General features: G+C 39.3%; 1 protein-coding gene across 1 annotated transcript; it reads left to right on the top strand.

Annotated features, from left to right (window-relative positions):
• The first annotated feature begins 1019 nt into the window (after nt 1-1019).
• LOC102302690 (lutropin-choriogonadotropic hormone receptor) lies at nt 1020-16431 on the top strand. Its single transcript, XM_005915449.3, has 11 exons — nt 1020-1263; nt 1574-1645; nt 4592-4666; nt 4915-4989; nt 8123-8197; nt 8483-8560; nt 8748-8816; nt 9153-9227; nt 10890-11078; nt 11243-11296; nt 14533-16431. Exons 1-11 carry the CDS (start codon nt 1094-1096, stop codon nt 15680-15682), a joined length of 2082 nt encoding a protein of 693 aa, XP_005915511.1. The 5' UTR covers nt 1020-1093; the 3' UTR covers nt 15683-16431.
• The last annotated feature ends 643 nt before the right edge of the window (nt 16432-17074 follow it).

Below are 17074 nucleotides of genomic sequence, written 5' to 3'. Positions count from 1 at the left end.
CAATGCACTTCTAAATTTCTTGCTGTCTGTCTGATAGGTTTGTTTGGGTTTTTCAGCCTAATGATGACCTCCATAACAGCCACTAACTTCTCGTTCACCCTCATATTTAAAAATACAAAAAAAAGCTATGAAATACAAGTTCATCACTTTGAATAAATTTCCAGTTTTATATCTACTTTATTTATCGAGAAATAACAAGGTGCCTTACCTGGACATGAAATTGCGTGTCAGTCAGTTTTCCCATTAATGAAGTCTGCACTCTGATCACATATGGATTCATTTGATTTATAATCGTCTGTGGTATCATACTTAGGAAAAACTGCAAGAACTGAGTCTTTGTATTTAAAGAGGACAGCGTAGAACATGCTGCATGCTCCATTTCCACATTCATCATTCAAAATTCTATTAGTTTTTCCTTCCCACTGTCGCCAAATGCTCGCTCAAAGGGGGTCGTTTGATTGTGGGGGTTTCTCTGTATAATTGTACGGTCTTCACCTTTAGATGACTGCTCCTGTTATTGTATAAATGCAGATTTTTAATGTTGCAGGGGTCCAGTGGGTGTGTGTGCCTGTGTGACTGAGTGAAAAAGAGAGAGAAATCTTTTAATAATATTTTGAGTGAACACAATTTTTTTAATTTTTAAAAGGAAGACGGAGATAAAGAAACCTTTACATTAGCCTGGCTCACAACAGAAAACCCAAACGTCATCGTCCCCGCGCTGTTATAAACGGATTAGTTCGACATGAGTGGCAGCGTGACTTCACCGCATCACTTTTAATGCTAACATTTGTCAGAGCTTTTACGATCCCCCACCCACTAAACGTCACATCTCTGTGGCTGGGGCTGTTAAACAGAGTTTCTCCTGTGCTTCACTTTGTTGGCTCTTCCACGCGGACAGTAAGTCGCAATTAAAAGCGCACCTGAAGTGAGCAGTGGATCCTGAAGCTCGCTAAAAGCGCACATTATTTAGCCTTTCTTCCCTTTGTACCAGCATGAAAGTGTGCAGCGCGGTGTTTGAGCTTCAGCTGTGAGAAAATTCAGCAGAGTTTATACATATTGCTTAAATCCCGTGGTGAGTAGCCCGGTGTCACACATGGCTCTCCGGGCGGTCTGGCTCCTGTTCGCGCTGTCCTGTGTCCTGAATGCGCGCTCCTGCTGCGCTTATACCTGTCCGGCCATCTGCCGGTGCACCGCCGACTCGTTTCAGTGCAGCAAAGAGACTCAGCTGGCCTCCCGCACAGGACCAACATCCGTGCTTCGACTGTAAGTAACCCAACTTTATGCTCTAGCATCCACGCGAGTCTAAAATCACTGTAATCCACCTGCAGAGGGTCTGTGGCGTTTCATGTGACTCCACCAGTGCCATTATACTACTTTATTAACTTTTTTCCTCTTTTTTTGAGACTTATTGGCTCTGACCTCTCACTTACTGTTACTGTAATATTTCTCCAAGGACTTGTTTATAATGGGTGTAATTTTGAAGGATAACCTAAAGAGACAGTTTTGTGTTTTCTCATTTTCTTTTATACTTAGCCATATAAAATGTGGATTTAACTGCCAATGACTTTTGCAGAAGGCTCACTCATCTGCCCTTGAAAAGAGTTCCCTCTCATGCCTTCAAGGAGTTGATCAACATTACAATAATGTAAGTTTTTTTTCCCTCTCATACAGAGGTATTATAGGTGGGCAAATTTATGTACTTTACTTAGTGAAGGACTAGAGCGGTATTAGTTCTACAGGACAATTACATCCATCGCTTTTTTCTTTTTCGTTTTACTTCAAAATTACTCAAATGCTTTTTGCTTGGAAATAAAGATAGAATAATTATGATGTGTTTAATCCTTTGATCATTTCTTTATCAGGTAATCAACAGATGTTGTCATGTTTACTGGGTTAATGGAGGCTGATTTGGAAAAAATTAACATCTTTTTGTTATTTCCTAATATAACTGCTTCACTTTGATCTGTTGTTGTTGAGTTTACTACATGTTCCAAACTCATTTAAAAAATCAGCACAAGTAATTACATTCAATTTTCCCATGTAAGTTTTTTTTTACATAAATACAATGTAAAATGTGTAATGTATCATTTATTTATAACATTTATTGGAGTATGATCAAATGAAAGTTTACACCAAGCACATTTTCCTTAGAGATTAAATATTTGAATAAATAAACCTTTGATTTTATATGTTTCAGTTACATTTTACTCAAAATTATTGCCTCATGTTTGTTGAGAGTGAAAACTTTTGAGGGAAGAAATCAGTCTTTTCAGCAACCTCTAAACTAAAGGGTTCATCCACCACATGCTCATGTCATGTGGTCCCATGCGTATTATCCTAATGTCCTGTTGTCATCAAAGGTAGATGCTTTAATGTAGTACAAAACAGATCCCAGTTTAGTGCACAAAGAACCATGCATCTCTTGTTCGTGTCAAAGTGCATCCATCTACTATTATGCTGTAAAAATTGAATCTGAATGGGAGGAAAAACCCTTTGATGTATAAAAACAACATAAGAGCAAAAAGTACAGTTTGTATACACAAAGACGAGAGTTTTTTAACATGATCTGTAGAGACAAATCAAAGATAGCTGCTTGGCCAGCGTAAATGTAGACATGTTCTGGCGCTGGTAAAATGTAAAATAAAAATACCCAAAGGAAATAAATTTCCAAGCAACATTTATTTCAGCAATAAATCATGTAAACTTCCCAGACAGGACAAATCAAATATTCTACTAATATCCCAGCTGTAACTTGAGACCTACCTGACCAAAAGTGCAAACAAATGGCACTACAAGTATAGTCACACCCTATTTCAGAAACACTGCAATCACTTCACCTGTGTGCCATGCACTGAAGTGGCACAAACAAACACAAAAAACAATTAAAGAAGAACTCCATCCTCACAAGACACCGTCCCAATCGTTTACATCTAAAAGCCTGCACACCTGGGGGCACTTACAAAAACAAAACTACAACTAAATTTAAAAAGAAGGAGAGCTGGAGACAGTCGATAACAGCTTTAAAACAGAAAAAAGTTATCAATTTGAAAAAAAAATAATGCAACATGTAATAAAAACAGTGTAAAATAAAGTGGTAAAACGTCAACTATACCTACGACACGATCAGTTTCCTCATGCACAGTAGATCCAGATCTGTATAAATTCAACCATAAAAAGTTGCACCTACAACGCTAAATAATCCAGCTCTAGAAAAAACAACCAAAATCTCTTACCACAAATCATACCCACTCACACCAGAGGGAGTTCATCCACAGGTGACAGCACAGGGTGCCAAGAACTATAAAGGGGGGGTAATGAAATTTGCCAACAACAAAACAAAACAGTACACAACTAACCAAAGAAGTTTTTTATTCTAAAAGAGAACAGCAGGTTCTAACGGGTATACTTACCTTTTCTCCAGAAGAATATTTGTTTGCTGACTGAAAAAGCTCATATATACCACCTTTACTGGTACGATCTGTCGAAGATACTCAAATGTTTATTAAAAATCATTTAACTGGGTTTAACTTGCTTTTTCCTAAAGCTGTGCATATAGGTGGGTATAGAAGAATAGAGGTTCTGATGTCTGCTACAGACGTGGGAATTTATTTCCCATCAGTCGGGGCTCAACTTGATCATATTTACAGCTAGACACTCAGTCTCAAAACCGTAGCATTATCCCGAGTTGTTCACAGACTGAGCTTTATTATTTATTTCACAACAGTCTGATGAGTAAGGAAAAAACATTTTTAGCTGCTAATGAGAGCGCTCAGTGGGTGAGCCGGCTGCTGTTGAGGGCGTTTGACTTTGCTCTGCTGCTCAGGGACAAGCCTTATCGGTCTCAGATACATAAAGTACTCGCATGTGATAGGTTCATGTTCAGTTTAACCTCCATCGCAAAATACTGTAGTCTTCGGTGATAAAATAAATTTGAGACTGAACGAAGTTAGTCGTAAAAGCTGTCAAAACCCGTGTCAAGGTGGAATGACACGAGGACCTGCTCGTCCTTTGTCACCGATGACGCATCCTTGAAATCACAGCACCACTTCATGTAGATGATCATGCGCAGAGGCCTTTTTTTCAGAGCTGTAAGCAGTAATTACAACACTATACATAATGCAATCAGGAGAGGGGATAAAAGAAAACAAATAATATGCGGTACAGATGGAGTCCTTTAATTGTTTCTCGACTAGAAATGGAAGCCGAGCGACGTTATTTTAAGAAAAGCGCAGGCTGATTACAGTAGGGCCGCAGAGTAAAACGATGATTGCAAAAGGAAGATGGAGAGCGTCTCGTAAAAAGAAGTCAGCCATCAGAAAACAAAGTGTTCAAGGACAAATCGGGAAGACTTGTTGACTTTGTTTGTCTCGGAACGCTTTTGTTTTGTCCTGCTTTTTAAAGATCTTCACTTAGTCTTCCTGGCCTAGATGCATCACTGATGTATTTCTGAAGCTCTTGGTGGTACCTCTGTTTTGCCATCAATCATCTCTGTCCCATTTCTAACGCAACAAGCACTTGTGTCACTTTGCATAACTAAAAATATTGTTAATATGTCGATGGATGTAGAGCCTTTCTTGTGTGTGCGCTACAGTGAGATCTCCCAGAGCGACTGCATCACACATATACAGACACACGCCTTCCTCTCCCTCTACAGCCTGGCACAAATGTAAGTCACACTTTACACTCCACCACATGTCCCATTCAAACACGATGAAAGCAATTACTCATTTGAGCAGCTGGTAAATGATTTGCATTTCCTTTAGGTTTCACGGGATTAGTCTGTCATTATAAAGCGACGTGTTTAATCCTTGACTTTTTGAGCAGCTGACGTATGAATGAGGGTTTTTTTTTTCCATGCTTGTTTGTTGACAGCCACTGACAAGAAAATTGTGATTACTGATATGTTTCCTGTAGCTCAGTGCAGAATATCAACAGCCTGAGATTTATTGAAAAAGGCGCCTTCACTGACCTGCCCAAGCTGGAATATTTGTAAGTCGCTTGATTTTTATGTGCACATTTCATATAAACTTAGCAGGTGGTTAAATATGAACCAGACATGGGATTCATATCATTGCTGAGTTTACCTGTTCAAGTCTGTGCCTATTTGTGTTGCAGCAAGTGATGCTCCCTCACTGTGTAATACCGTAAATGCACAATTAGCAAATGGCTTAATGCTGCAAACTAGGAAGAGAGCCAATGAGATACTATAATGTTACATAAATGTTATTGATAAAAACAATTGTGATTTAGTGAGCAGAGCAACTCACAAAGAGGCAGCAGAATAATGATGTGTAGCTCTTACTTATTTCATGTTGAAAGTGATACACAAATGTTACCAAGCCTTAATTAGAAGTGACATGGGTGCTAGTTCAGGTGTGAGGACTGTTAAGATTAAGGAAGAGTGCAGTTATCAACAGTATAAATCAAATTAATGTGAATTCACAGATGACTGACTATGAAACCAACAACACCACAGATCCCATACCTAAGAACTTCATATGACTCTACAGTACTGTGAAAAAGTCTCATGCCAACCCTTTTCTTTATATTTTGCTTCCAAGGAGCCAGACTGTCTTGTATTTTTTAAAGTAGTCTTGAGCAATAGTTCTACAATCATTCAAAATATTTTTTAACCAACAAAGTGATTCCCAAAGTGGCAGGCCGAAAAATATATCTATAGCCAATGAATGGTATTTGAAAGTCATGTCCTTACAAAATATGAAAAAATTCAGCAAAACCCAGACACAGGATCAGAGAAATGCATCTGATCCATCTACTATTCTCTCAAGCCTCATCAGAAATGGTATTAGTGAAGGAGTGGCTGTTGAGGAGTCATTCATAAATAAGGAGAAAAGGTTGAGATGTGCCAAATTATGCAAGAACTGGAATGAAAGTCATTTGCAACAGGTCTAATGGAGTGATGCATTCAAATGTGAAATTTCTGGTTCAGATTGTTGTCAGTATGTACATAAGAGGTCTGGAGAGAGATACAACATGTAAAACATGGTGGAGGCTCTGCCATGATTCTGGGCCACATATCAGCCAGTGGTGTTGGAGGGCTTGCCAAAATTGATGGACTTATAAAGACAGAAAAGTACGATCTGGAAAGCATTTGATTGGCAACAGCTTGATTTTTGAGCATGACGATAATCCCAAGCACACTGCCAATGCAGTAAAAGCATACCTGAACAGAGAAATACACAGTGGAACAGCATCAGTCAAGATTTGGCCTCCCCGGAGCCCGGACACCAACATGACTGAAGTAGTTTGGGATCACCTTGACAGAAAACAGAACAAAAAACAGCATCCAAAGGAGTTTTGAATGTCCTTTTTGAAGACTACTTAAAGAAATTACAAGAAGACAGTTCAGGCTTGAAGAATAAAGGTGGTCATACCCGATACTGACTTTCAAGCTCATTAGAACTGTGCAAACTCTGTTTTTTCCTTACATTCTGTATTTGTATGTTTGCACATGCCTCTACAATTCACTGCACCTAGAAAGAAAACGGGTGGCTCAAGACTTTGCATGGCACTGTACATTTTCTGGGTACTTTAATATAAACTTTATAGAAAGTTGAGACTGTTGAATGTTGAATCCAATGACTTAATGGCCAGGCCTTTTTTTTGTTTTGATTTGGGGAGGGGCTGAACAGCTGCTGGTTAGATTAACACACTCATGATGTTTGCCTCACGATGATACTATGTTGTTCCTGTTGCAATTAGCAAAATCATAATGCCTAAATCCATGAGAAAATATCTAATAATGTTCCCTATTGACTGATCTGCACCTTCGTTGCATCCTAATTAGCACATGTTAGCCTCCAAACCAGCTTTGCTAAGATTCTGTACATTGTAAACATTGTACCTGCTAAGCATCCGGCTTGTTTGCATTGTGTATAAGCGCAGCCTTGCATACATGTAGGTAAACACCTACACACAGGTTGAAGGCTCAACTGAAGCAGAATCAACATTTGCACAACAAATAAGAAAAAAAAAATCCACTTGACCGACTGCAGACTCCTACAGAAGCACATTCACATTCACTCCTACAGGATCACAGAACAAACTAAAATAGGTTGCACAAAAAAAACAATATGTTGCGTTAACGCTGAAAATAATTCTACTGTAGACCAATTTAAAAAGTTGTTTCTCAAGGAAGGCAGGAAGAAAAGTTTGATCTTTGTTCAGTCCCGATGACTTCCAAGCAGCAGTCAGATGATTGTTTTGTTTGTCATGGTGGGTGACCAGGCTTCTGAGACATAATCCAAATATTACTGTCCGAACAGGCAACTGCAAGTTCTGTGTAAGTGCTGGCAGGTTGATAAACACAGGACTGAATTTGTATCCAGATCAGACTATTTACTGTGACAGGAAAATATTGTTATTCACAAGGCAGCACAGGATATAGAATATAAAGCTTTTCTAGCAGTATAGTGGGAAACTACACAAGCTTTGTTTGTCACTTCCTGCGTAAATTTCAATTTATTGAGGCTATAAGCTAGGGGAGGTTGGGAGGGTAGAAAATGTTGGTGCTGTCAGTGAGAAACAGAATTATGGCTAAGAGGTGAACAAGACACTAAAATCCACTATTGACTAGGGAAGAAAATAATAATTTGCAAAATTCAGTTTTGAGTCTTTCACTTCAACTTCTTCAATTTTATGAAATTGAAGAAGTTGCAAATACTTCTCTTTGTAAGTCTGAACATAATACAGCTGCACTGATATTAGAGCATTTGTCTATATTGTTCATACATCCCTACTTTGTAATTTTGGGTTTTTTTATGATTGTGACATTTTCTTGTTACCTACAAACCACCATTATACTTGTGTTTTTTAATCTTGAAGCTCTCATGACCTCTATTATGCTTTGCTATTACTATTCTATCCAATATAAGGTCACTGTGGAGATATTTTTCATTTATTTGGCATTCACTGCCGCAAATTAAATGCAAGGAAACTTGTCAAAGGTCATGGACAGAAAGTGATATGTTTTCTAGAAGAGTCTTCTGAAATGTTGCAACTCTTCCTCCCTCCCACCCGGTCTTTTTTTTTTTTTTTGTTTGCTTTGAAGATTTCCTCTTATCTGCTCACGATCATCTGTCTCTGCTGTTTGTCATCACAGGAGCATCTCTAACACGGGCATTGCACACTTCCCAGACTTCACAACCATCTCTTCCCTGTCGCCAAATATTATCCTGTAAGTAATCCTGTTTAAAGAAATAGTGTGTTTCCAAACTGGATTAGCGTCTTTCTGCATGCTGCAAAACCGCAGGTGCTTCACGTCATTAGCTCTGTTTGTTCTGTTTTACTTTTATTCCGTCGATATCGCGATGCCACCAACCCTGTAACAAATCCTTCAACTCTGTCACACTTCATCATACTGCTCTCTTTTTTCCTTCTTCTTCTATGAATATACATATTTTTTTTCTAACTGATAATTAAACCCAACAGCCTGAGTGAGCGTTATCTTCTCTGTGTGCAGAGACATGGCAGACAACATGGAGATTGACATCATTCCTGCCAATTCCTTCCAGGGTATCACAGAGGAGTATGTTGACATGTGAGTAAGGGAACTAATGTCCTTTTTTTCCCCCACATCAAAGCTAAAAGGAACTATTTGTTACTATTCTCTAGGAATGTTTCTTGATGCATATTTATAAGTCTCTGAAATTTCATGTTCATTTATCTGACCTTGGTGATTGGTGCTTCTGACAGCTAAATAAATTCAAACGTTGTGTCCTTGACAGGAACCTGGTTAGAAATGGCTTCAAGGAAATAAAATCGCACGCATTCAATGGGACAAAGCTCAACACGCTGTAAGCATTTTGATCATCAGTATTTAAACAAACAAAAACACCTGAGCTTGACAGTACGCTGTTGGGGAGTGCAACGTTTAGATTGAGGCCTTTCCTTTCCCCCCCAATCATGAAAACTGAATGTACCAGTGAACAAACACAATGTAAGACTAAACAAAGATTACATTCCTTTGTTTTCTTTGTCCCAGTAATGCTGAATGTTGTTGTTGATGAGATATGCGCAGGCACCCTTATTATAAACCCAATGCTCATCACTGTCAGTGTGAAGCTGAGCAAACAAAAAGTTTTGTTTCGCTCAGTGTTGTGTGCATTATACTGTTTCTTTGTCTTTTGTAGAGTTTTGAGAGACAACTGGTATCTCCGTAACATTCAAGAAGATGCCTTTGAAGGAGCCACAGGTCCAACTGTTCTGTAAGTAATTTGAGTTCATGAAACTCCCCACAAGTGGATTGGTAGTGACAGTTCCACACAAAATTATCTCCATAGACTGCAGCTCATCTCAGCCTGAAAGTGTCTTTCAGTGCATTGTTTTGATGTCTTGTTTTAATATATCAATTCAGCTTTATTTATATGGTGCCCAATCACAACAATAGTCGCTTTATATGGTTGGGTAAAGACCCTACTGTACTTTAATAGAAAGAAAACTCCAAGAATCAGACATCCCCCTATTAGCAAGCACTTGGTGACAGTGGGAAGGGAAAACTCCTTGTTAACAGGAAGAAAGCTTCAGCAGAACCAGGCTCAGGGAGGGGCAGTCAACCGTTTCAGCTGTTTGGGGTAAGCCGAGGAAGACAAAAGACAGGGTCACTTGATCCAGTCCTTTCTATATGAAAACTTTAAGCCTAATCTTGAAAGCAGAGGGGGCGTCTGTCTCCCAAATCCAAACTGGGAGATGGTTTCACAGAAGAGGGCCCTGAAAGCTGAAGGCTCTGCCTCCCATTCTAGCAGTCAGGGAGAAGCGCTCTGTTCGAGTGACATAGTGCTATGACATCTTTAAAAATAAATCACAATATTAATATCACCACTTTTACTTTATTTTCAGTCATTTTTTTCTTTTTTAAAGACATGATTAAGCAGAGAAGTAGCAATTTAGCATGCAATCCATTTATGTTTAATGTTGCTATTCATCATTACATGGCTGAATTGATGTATTTTATACACTGTTTTGCAGTTTAAGCTGCAAGTTGCAACTGGATGTACAGCAATCATGTGCAAAGAAGTCCCCTCTCCCTGTGGAAAATACTGAAATTGCATAAAAACCTCAAAAATTGCACTTGAGTTAGTGTATTTACTTTTCAATGCTGTGTTCAATCAACAGAATTAAAGAGAGTTAAAGTGATTATATTTCAGCTAGGTCACAAAGCGAGATTGATATTCATAACAGTGCTTATTTTATTGTATAAACATTAGGGTAGTGACAGTCTGTCTGTGTAAACAACCAACAAGGCAGGCAGGACTGCTGAATACTGATTAGCAAGCAAATAGCTCAATCTGCGGTGCATGCAGCTTGCAAGGTCTCTGATTGCAACCAACTCTGTGGTTGATGTTTAAAAAAAAAAGAACTTTCTTTTGAGTCATTTTTGGATCTTTTGGGTTCTATAGATATAATAAATATTTGGGTAAAGGTAATGCAGTCAAATGAATGACGGGAAGGAGATCCTGAATGTCTTTTTGCTAAAGATAAAAATGTATTCAGACAGTAATTGCAACCTCTATTCTCATAAAGTTGCTTTCTCGTGAAAGCGCATCTCTTCAGAGGCAGCATGATTTACTCGTTGGCTGATAAATATGAAAATGAATTGGGGCTTTGTTGCCAAAGTCTCCAGAACTCTGTGAACACCTGTGGATGATTCAGTGAATTTGCCAGAAAGCATGTCTTTCACTGTCTACATCAACAAACGGCTTCTCTTGGATCGAGTTGCTTTGTAGCCCTCGGCAGAGTTTAAATGACCCATGAAAGACAGACGAAAGCTTTTCTAGTGCCTGCAAGTAGTTCAATGAATTTTAATCATAGTTGTTTTACTAATCATCGTTGAAATGTATGTCTGCATTCTCTCCGTGTTTGCCTTTCAGGGATGTTTCCTCCACGGCTCTGAGGTCTCTCCCCCCTAATGGATTGAGGCAGGTTAAATTTCTGAAAGCCAGCCATGCCTATGCTCTAAAGAGCCTCCCTCCACTGGAAAGTCTAGCTGAACTGCTGGAAGCGGAGCTCACGTACCCGAGCCACTGCTGCGCCTTCCACACATGGCGGCGGAAACAAAGGTAACCGACAGATGCTCCCAGAGATTCAACAAATCCATTCACATCTGCATAAACAGTCGAAAGCTCTGTCCAGTGAATACAGATCATCAGTAGGTGGATCATTTGCACTTGAGTTTGTTGATATTTTGAGGGGTTTAACCATTTTATTCCTTTCTCTTCTTTAGGGAAAGTGCCTTAAAGAACTTGACAAAGTTTTGTGATCTGATGAATACAGAAATGTAAGTTTTTCCCTAGTCACTTAGAAAGTCTCCATTTTGTGTCTTAAACCTTCATCTTACTGGTTGCTACACATTTTATATGTGAAGATGCTCCCTTAATATGCCAGGAGCCCAATTAAGCCAGTGTGCTTTATTTTTTTTAAAAACAGTCCAAGTCTGGGAAGAAGAACAACAGCAACAGCTTGCTTCTGTTCTCCCAGAAATGTCCCAATTATACAGTTGGTGGTCAGAGGTTTACAGGCACTCATGGGTGAATACAGCATAGAATAAAATAGAAAAATAGCCCTTTGTCATTGTACAACAAAATTTTGGTTTTTTGTTCTTTTTGTTTTTAGAATAGAATATGATGGTTGTTTTGGACTTTTAATTATTTCTTTCAACTGTTCCTTTTCCAAGGTTAAATGATTCTACAGCATACATATTTAATGACTTAAAAAAATAATAATAATTTGGTGCACAAGTTTGAGCATTTGAGAAAATCCAAAATAAATTAAAAGGGTCAAAAGTACACACACACACACACACACACAGGCAAAAAGTATTTAGTCAGCCACCGATTGTGCAAGTTCCCCCACTTAAAATGATGACAGAGGTCAGTAATTTGCACCAGAGGTACACTTCAACTGTGAGAGACAGAATGTGAAAAAAAATCCATGAATCCACATGGTAGGATTTGTAAAGAATTTATTCGTAAATCAGGGTGGAAAATAAGTATTTGGTCACCTCAAACAAGGAAAATCTCTGGCTCTCACAGACCTGTAACGTCTTCTGTAAGAAGCTTTTCTGTCCCCCACTCGTTACCTGTATGAATGGCACCTGTTTGAACTCATCATCTGTATAAAAGACACCTGTCCACAGCCTCAAACAGTCAGACTCCAAACTCCGCCATGGCCAAGACCAAAGAGCTTTCGAAGGACACCAGGAAAAGTATTGTAGACCTGCACCAGACTGGGAAGAGTGAATCTACAATAGGCAAGCAGCTTGGTGTGAAAAAATCAACTGTGGGAGCAATCATCAGAAAATGGAAGACATACAAGACCACTGATAATCTCCCTCGATCTGGGGCTCCACGCAAGATCTCATCCCGTGGGGTCAAAATGATCATGAGAACGGTGAGCAAAGATCCCAGAACCACACGGGGGGACCTGGTGAATGACCTGCAGAGAGCTGGGACCAAAGTAACAAAGGTCACCATCAGTAACACACTACAACGGCAGGGAATCAAATCCCGCAGTGCCAGACGTGTTCCGCTGCTGAAGCCAGTGCATGTCCAGGCCCGTCTGAAGTTTGCCAGAGAGCACATGGATGATACAGCAGAGGATTGGGAGAATGTCATGTGGTCAGATGAAACCAAAGTAGAACTTTTTGGTATAAACTCAACTCGTCGTGTTTGGAGGAAGAAGAATACTGAGTTGCATCCCAAGAACACCATACCTACTGTGAAGCATGGGGGTGGAAACATCATGCTATGGGGCTGTTTTTCTGCCAAGGGGACAGGACGACTGATCCGTGTTAAGGACAGAATGAATGGGGCCATGTATCGTGAGATTTTGAGCCAAAACCTCCTTCCATCAGTGAGAACTTTGAAGATGAAACGAGGCTGGGTCTTCCAACATGACAATGATCCAAAACACACCGCCCGGGCAACAAAGGAGTGGCTCCGTAAGAAGCATTTGAAAGTCCTGGAGTGGCCTAGCCAGTCTCCAGACCTCAACCCCATAGAAAATCTGTGGCGGGAGTTGAAAGTCCGTGTTGCTCGGCGACAGCCCCAAAACATCACTGCTCTCGAGAAGATCTGCATGGAGGAATGGGCCAAAATACCAGCTACTGTGTGTGCAAACCTGGTAAAGACCTATAGTAAACGTTTGACCTCTGTTATTGCCAACAAAGGTTATGTTACAAAGTATTGAGTTGTATTTTTGTTATTGACCAAATACTTATTTTCCACCCTGATTCACGAATAAATTCTTTACAAATCCTACCATGTGGATTCATGGATTTTTATTTTTTTTTTCCCCATTCTGTCTCTCACAGTTGAAGTGTACCTCTGGTGCAAATTACTGACCTCCGTCATCATTTTAAGTGGGGGAACTTGCACAATCGGTGGCTGACTAAATACTTTTTTGCCCCACTGTAAATCTTTAAACAAGTGTTGCCGATTGTTTTACAATGTCTTTTAACCTGACTAAGCTAATTAACTTATTGTTAGTAATCATGATCGACTCCAACTGGTCATTTTTCTTTGCCAGCATAAAAATAATTTGACAGCACTCTATAGATTGACCAATACTGAGAACAAAGGGAATGTCCTAAGAATTTCCCTTTGTTCTAAGTTCATTAGTTCAAACTATTGTACGTAAATACAAGTTATTCAGATGTGTCAATGTTTTGCCAAAGTCTGGAAGAAAATCCAAAATGTCACCCTCAAATGAAAGGAAATTGATTAGGATGTTCAGAAACAACTCAGAAACCAACAAGGCTCAGGCCGACCATGAACTTGAACCTCCGGAAACAGTGGAAAAACACTGGAACACCAGTGTCACTCTCCACAATCAAGCAAGTTTCACATCACCACAAACACAAAGTGTGTCAAACAAGACAAAATCAGCACTTTCAAGGTTGGCTGAAATTTGTAGCCAAATGCCTTCTAGACAGGTTTGTAATCAGATGGGACTATCTGTCCACAATGACAAGACGTATGTTTGGAGTACTAAAGGTGAAGGTTTCAAACCTAAGAACACCGCAGTAACTGTCAAACATGGTGATGGTAGCATCACACTCTGGAGCCATTCAGCATCCCTTCAAATCAACAGCTAGATGGTTGAAACATGGACAGAATTGGGTATCCCAACAGGACAACAATCCCAAACACACATCAAAACAGGTTTTTGAATCGATAAAACAGGCTAACGATACATTTCTGAAATGGCATTCCCAAAGCCCTGACCACAGCCCTATTGAAAATATGTGGACTATGCTTTAAAAGACAGACAGCTATTATTTCGGGTGTATGTATATACTCTGGGTGGATTAGAGAAAATCCTAAATAGATTCAAACCTGTCATTAAAGATGTATGCTGTTCAATCATTCCACTCTGGAATTACCATGATATTCACACCCACGATGAGTGTATGTAAACTTCTGATCCCAACTGTACCACACGTACTGTCTCTAAGCACATTTATGTCTGTTATTCTAGGATTTTGATGCTAATTTTAACATGTGTATTCTTCAGAGATCCGACTGCTGATGACACGAGTCTTATCAATGACATCAACTTTCAGTATCCAGACCTGGAATTTGACTGTCTTAGCAACCCTTTTGTCAAATGCTCCCCAAAGCCAGATGCTTTTAATCCTTGCGAGGACCTACTGGGCTTTTCCTTCCTGCGCTGTCTCACCTGGATCATTACGGTTTTCGCTGTGGCCGGTAACCTGGCTGTTTTGGTCATCCTGCTAATTGGCCACCATAAGCTCACAGTCTCCAGATTTCTCATGTGTAATCTGGCCTTTGCCGACCTGTGCATGGGGCTTTATCTCATCCTAATTGCCTTCATGGACTACCATTCCCGTCATGAGTACTACAATCATGCCACAGACTGGCAGACCGGTCCTGGATGTGGCATAGCAGGGTTTCTGACTGTGTTTGCCAGCGAGCTATCGGTATACACGTTGACTGTGATTAGTCTTGAACGCTGGCATACCATTACCAATGCCATGCATGTCAACAAGAGGCTGCGCATGCATCATGTCACAGCCATAATGGTAGGAGGCTGGGCTTTCTCTCTGCTGGTTGCCCTGCTCCCTCTTGTGGGGGTCAGTAGTTACAGCAAAGTGAGCATCTGTCTGCCCATGGATATCAACACACTCGGCGCTCAGGTTTATGTGGTGGCTGTGCTCATTCTCAATGTTGTTGCTTTCCTGGTGGTTTGTTACTGTTACATAGGCATATATCTCAGTGTTCACAACCCAGAGCACTCCACCCGGCGTGGAGACACCAAGATTGCCAAGCGCATGGCTGTGCTCATTTTCACAGACTTTCTCTGCATGGCACCGATCTCTTTCTTCGCCATCTCTGCAGCCCTGCATATGCCCCTCATAACTGTGTCTCACTCGAAAATCCTGCTCATTCTCTTCTATCCTATCAACTCCCTCTGCAATCCTTTCTTGTACACCATCTTCACACAAGCTTTCAGGAAAGACGTGTGTCTGCTGCTGAGTCGCTGTGGCTGCTGCAATTCCCACGCTGACTTCTACAGGTCACAGACTCTGGGTTCACACCTGACTTGTACCCAGAAAATGCCCAAAAGAGAACCTCACTCACTCGGCTTTTATGCCTATCACATCAAGATGAAGGGCTGCTTTCTAAATAAGGGAACCACATGACCAACCACATACACAACTGCGTAATGCACTGAAAGGCAACATCTGCCGCCTTACTAAAAATGTAGCATTTCTTCATAATGTAGATCTCATGAAAAGATTGTCAGTTGTGTGCATGGCAAGCATCAGATCAAATTTGATCGTGTTTAGTTTGCAAACTAAAAACTGCTTCAGACAAACATAACAGGTGCCGCAGCCTTCATTTCTCCAAATGTATTATGGTACATTAAAGAAGACAGATTGAGCACCGATGGCAAAATAAGCTAATTTATTTTTATTAAAGCTACTCTATATTTAATTATATTAAAAATTAAAAATATTTATTGTTTGCTTTCTATAAGACTGAGGTTTCAAGTTATTAGAAAGTAATTAAATGAAGACTGATTTTGTCAGAGATGAGTTTTGGTGCCACCTTTTGGTTTGTTGTACTCAGGACAGATTTGGATTGGAAAGTTAAAAGACTGCACACATGCAGGAGCAACTCAGTTGAACCTAGAGCCAAGACCAAATAAATGGTACTTATATTTAACCTCCTAAGACCCGAACTCTTCCACTGCATACATTTTTAATTTCTCTTTGATATTTGGGCATATTGGTACCCGATGAATGTAAAAAACAAAGAATTACCAGATTTTTCTTTTAACCTTATTTTTGTTTTTAAGAAAAGAGCCAAATATGAGGATATTCATTTAAAATTTCGATAGAACAGTAGCAGTATAATGTCCTCGTAAGTGGATATCAGGCCCCTGTAGAGCAAAATTCAGTAATTTGGTCTAAATAACCCAAAATGTGATGTCCACATATGTGGACGCCAGGTCCTAGGAGGTTAATACGTAAAATTATTTTACAATTGTTTAAATCATGTGAAAAATGTGTGTTTTTCTAAAATCTTTTTCATTTTTTCTTGATTTAGCAACAACTGTTAGGCCTACTAGTCAAGAATATTAAATGTCAGATCACCTTTTCTGTTCATGTTTTAAGAAAACTTGAATGTTTCTTAATCTGGCTTTTATGACTGAATCAATGGTACACAAATGTGTTTTTGTTATAATCATTGCAAACTTTCCTGTATATTTTTTCCACTTTGTATTTCTTTCTGATATTTTACATGATTTAAAAAGAAAGAAAATAAATAAATACTGGACTTGTCTTTTTTTTTTAACCACTACTGTGAATTTTAACCACTTCATGTTAGATTGTAAGAGTATGGGCTTTGTAATATATGCCTATGAGCAATCTTTTCTCTGAGTCTGAAAGAAAAAAAGAACACAGGTCTTCCAAAATTCTGTTTCCTCATCTTGTTGTACATAATCTGTTGTTAATTTAAAAAAGTACAATTGCTTAAAAAAAATAAAATAAAATAAATAAATTTAAAAAATATATATTATTATAATA

The sequence above is a fragment of the Haplochromis burtoni genome, unplaced genomic scaffold (assembly GCF_018398535.1).
Source record: "Haplochromis burtoni strain Fernald_Lab_line unplaced genomic scaffold, NCSU_Asbu1 Contig_12, whole genome shotgun sequence".
In the NCBI taxonomy this organism is placed as follows: Eukaryota; Metazoa; Chordata; class Actinopteri; order Cichliformes; family Cichlidae; genus Haplochromis; species Haplochromis burtoni.
Note: the sequence above shows the minus strand (reverse complement) of the source record. Positions and strands in the feature narration are given on the sequence as shown.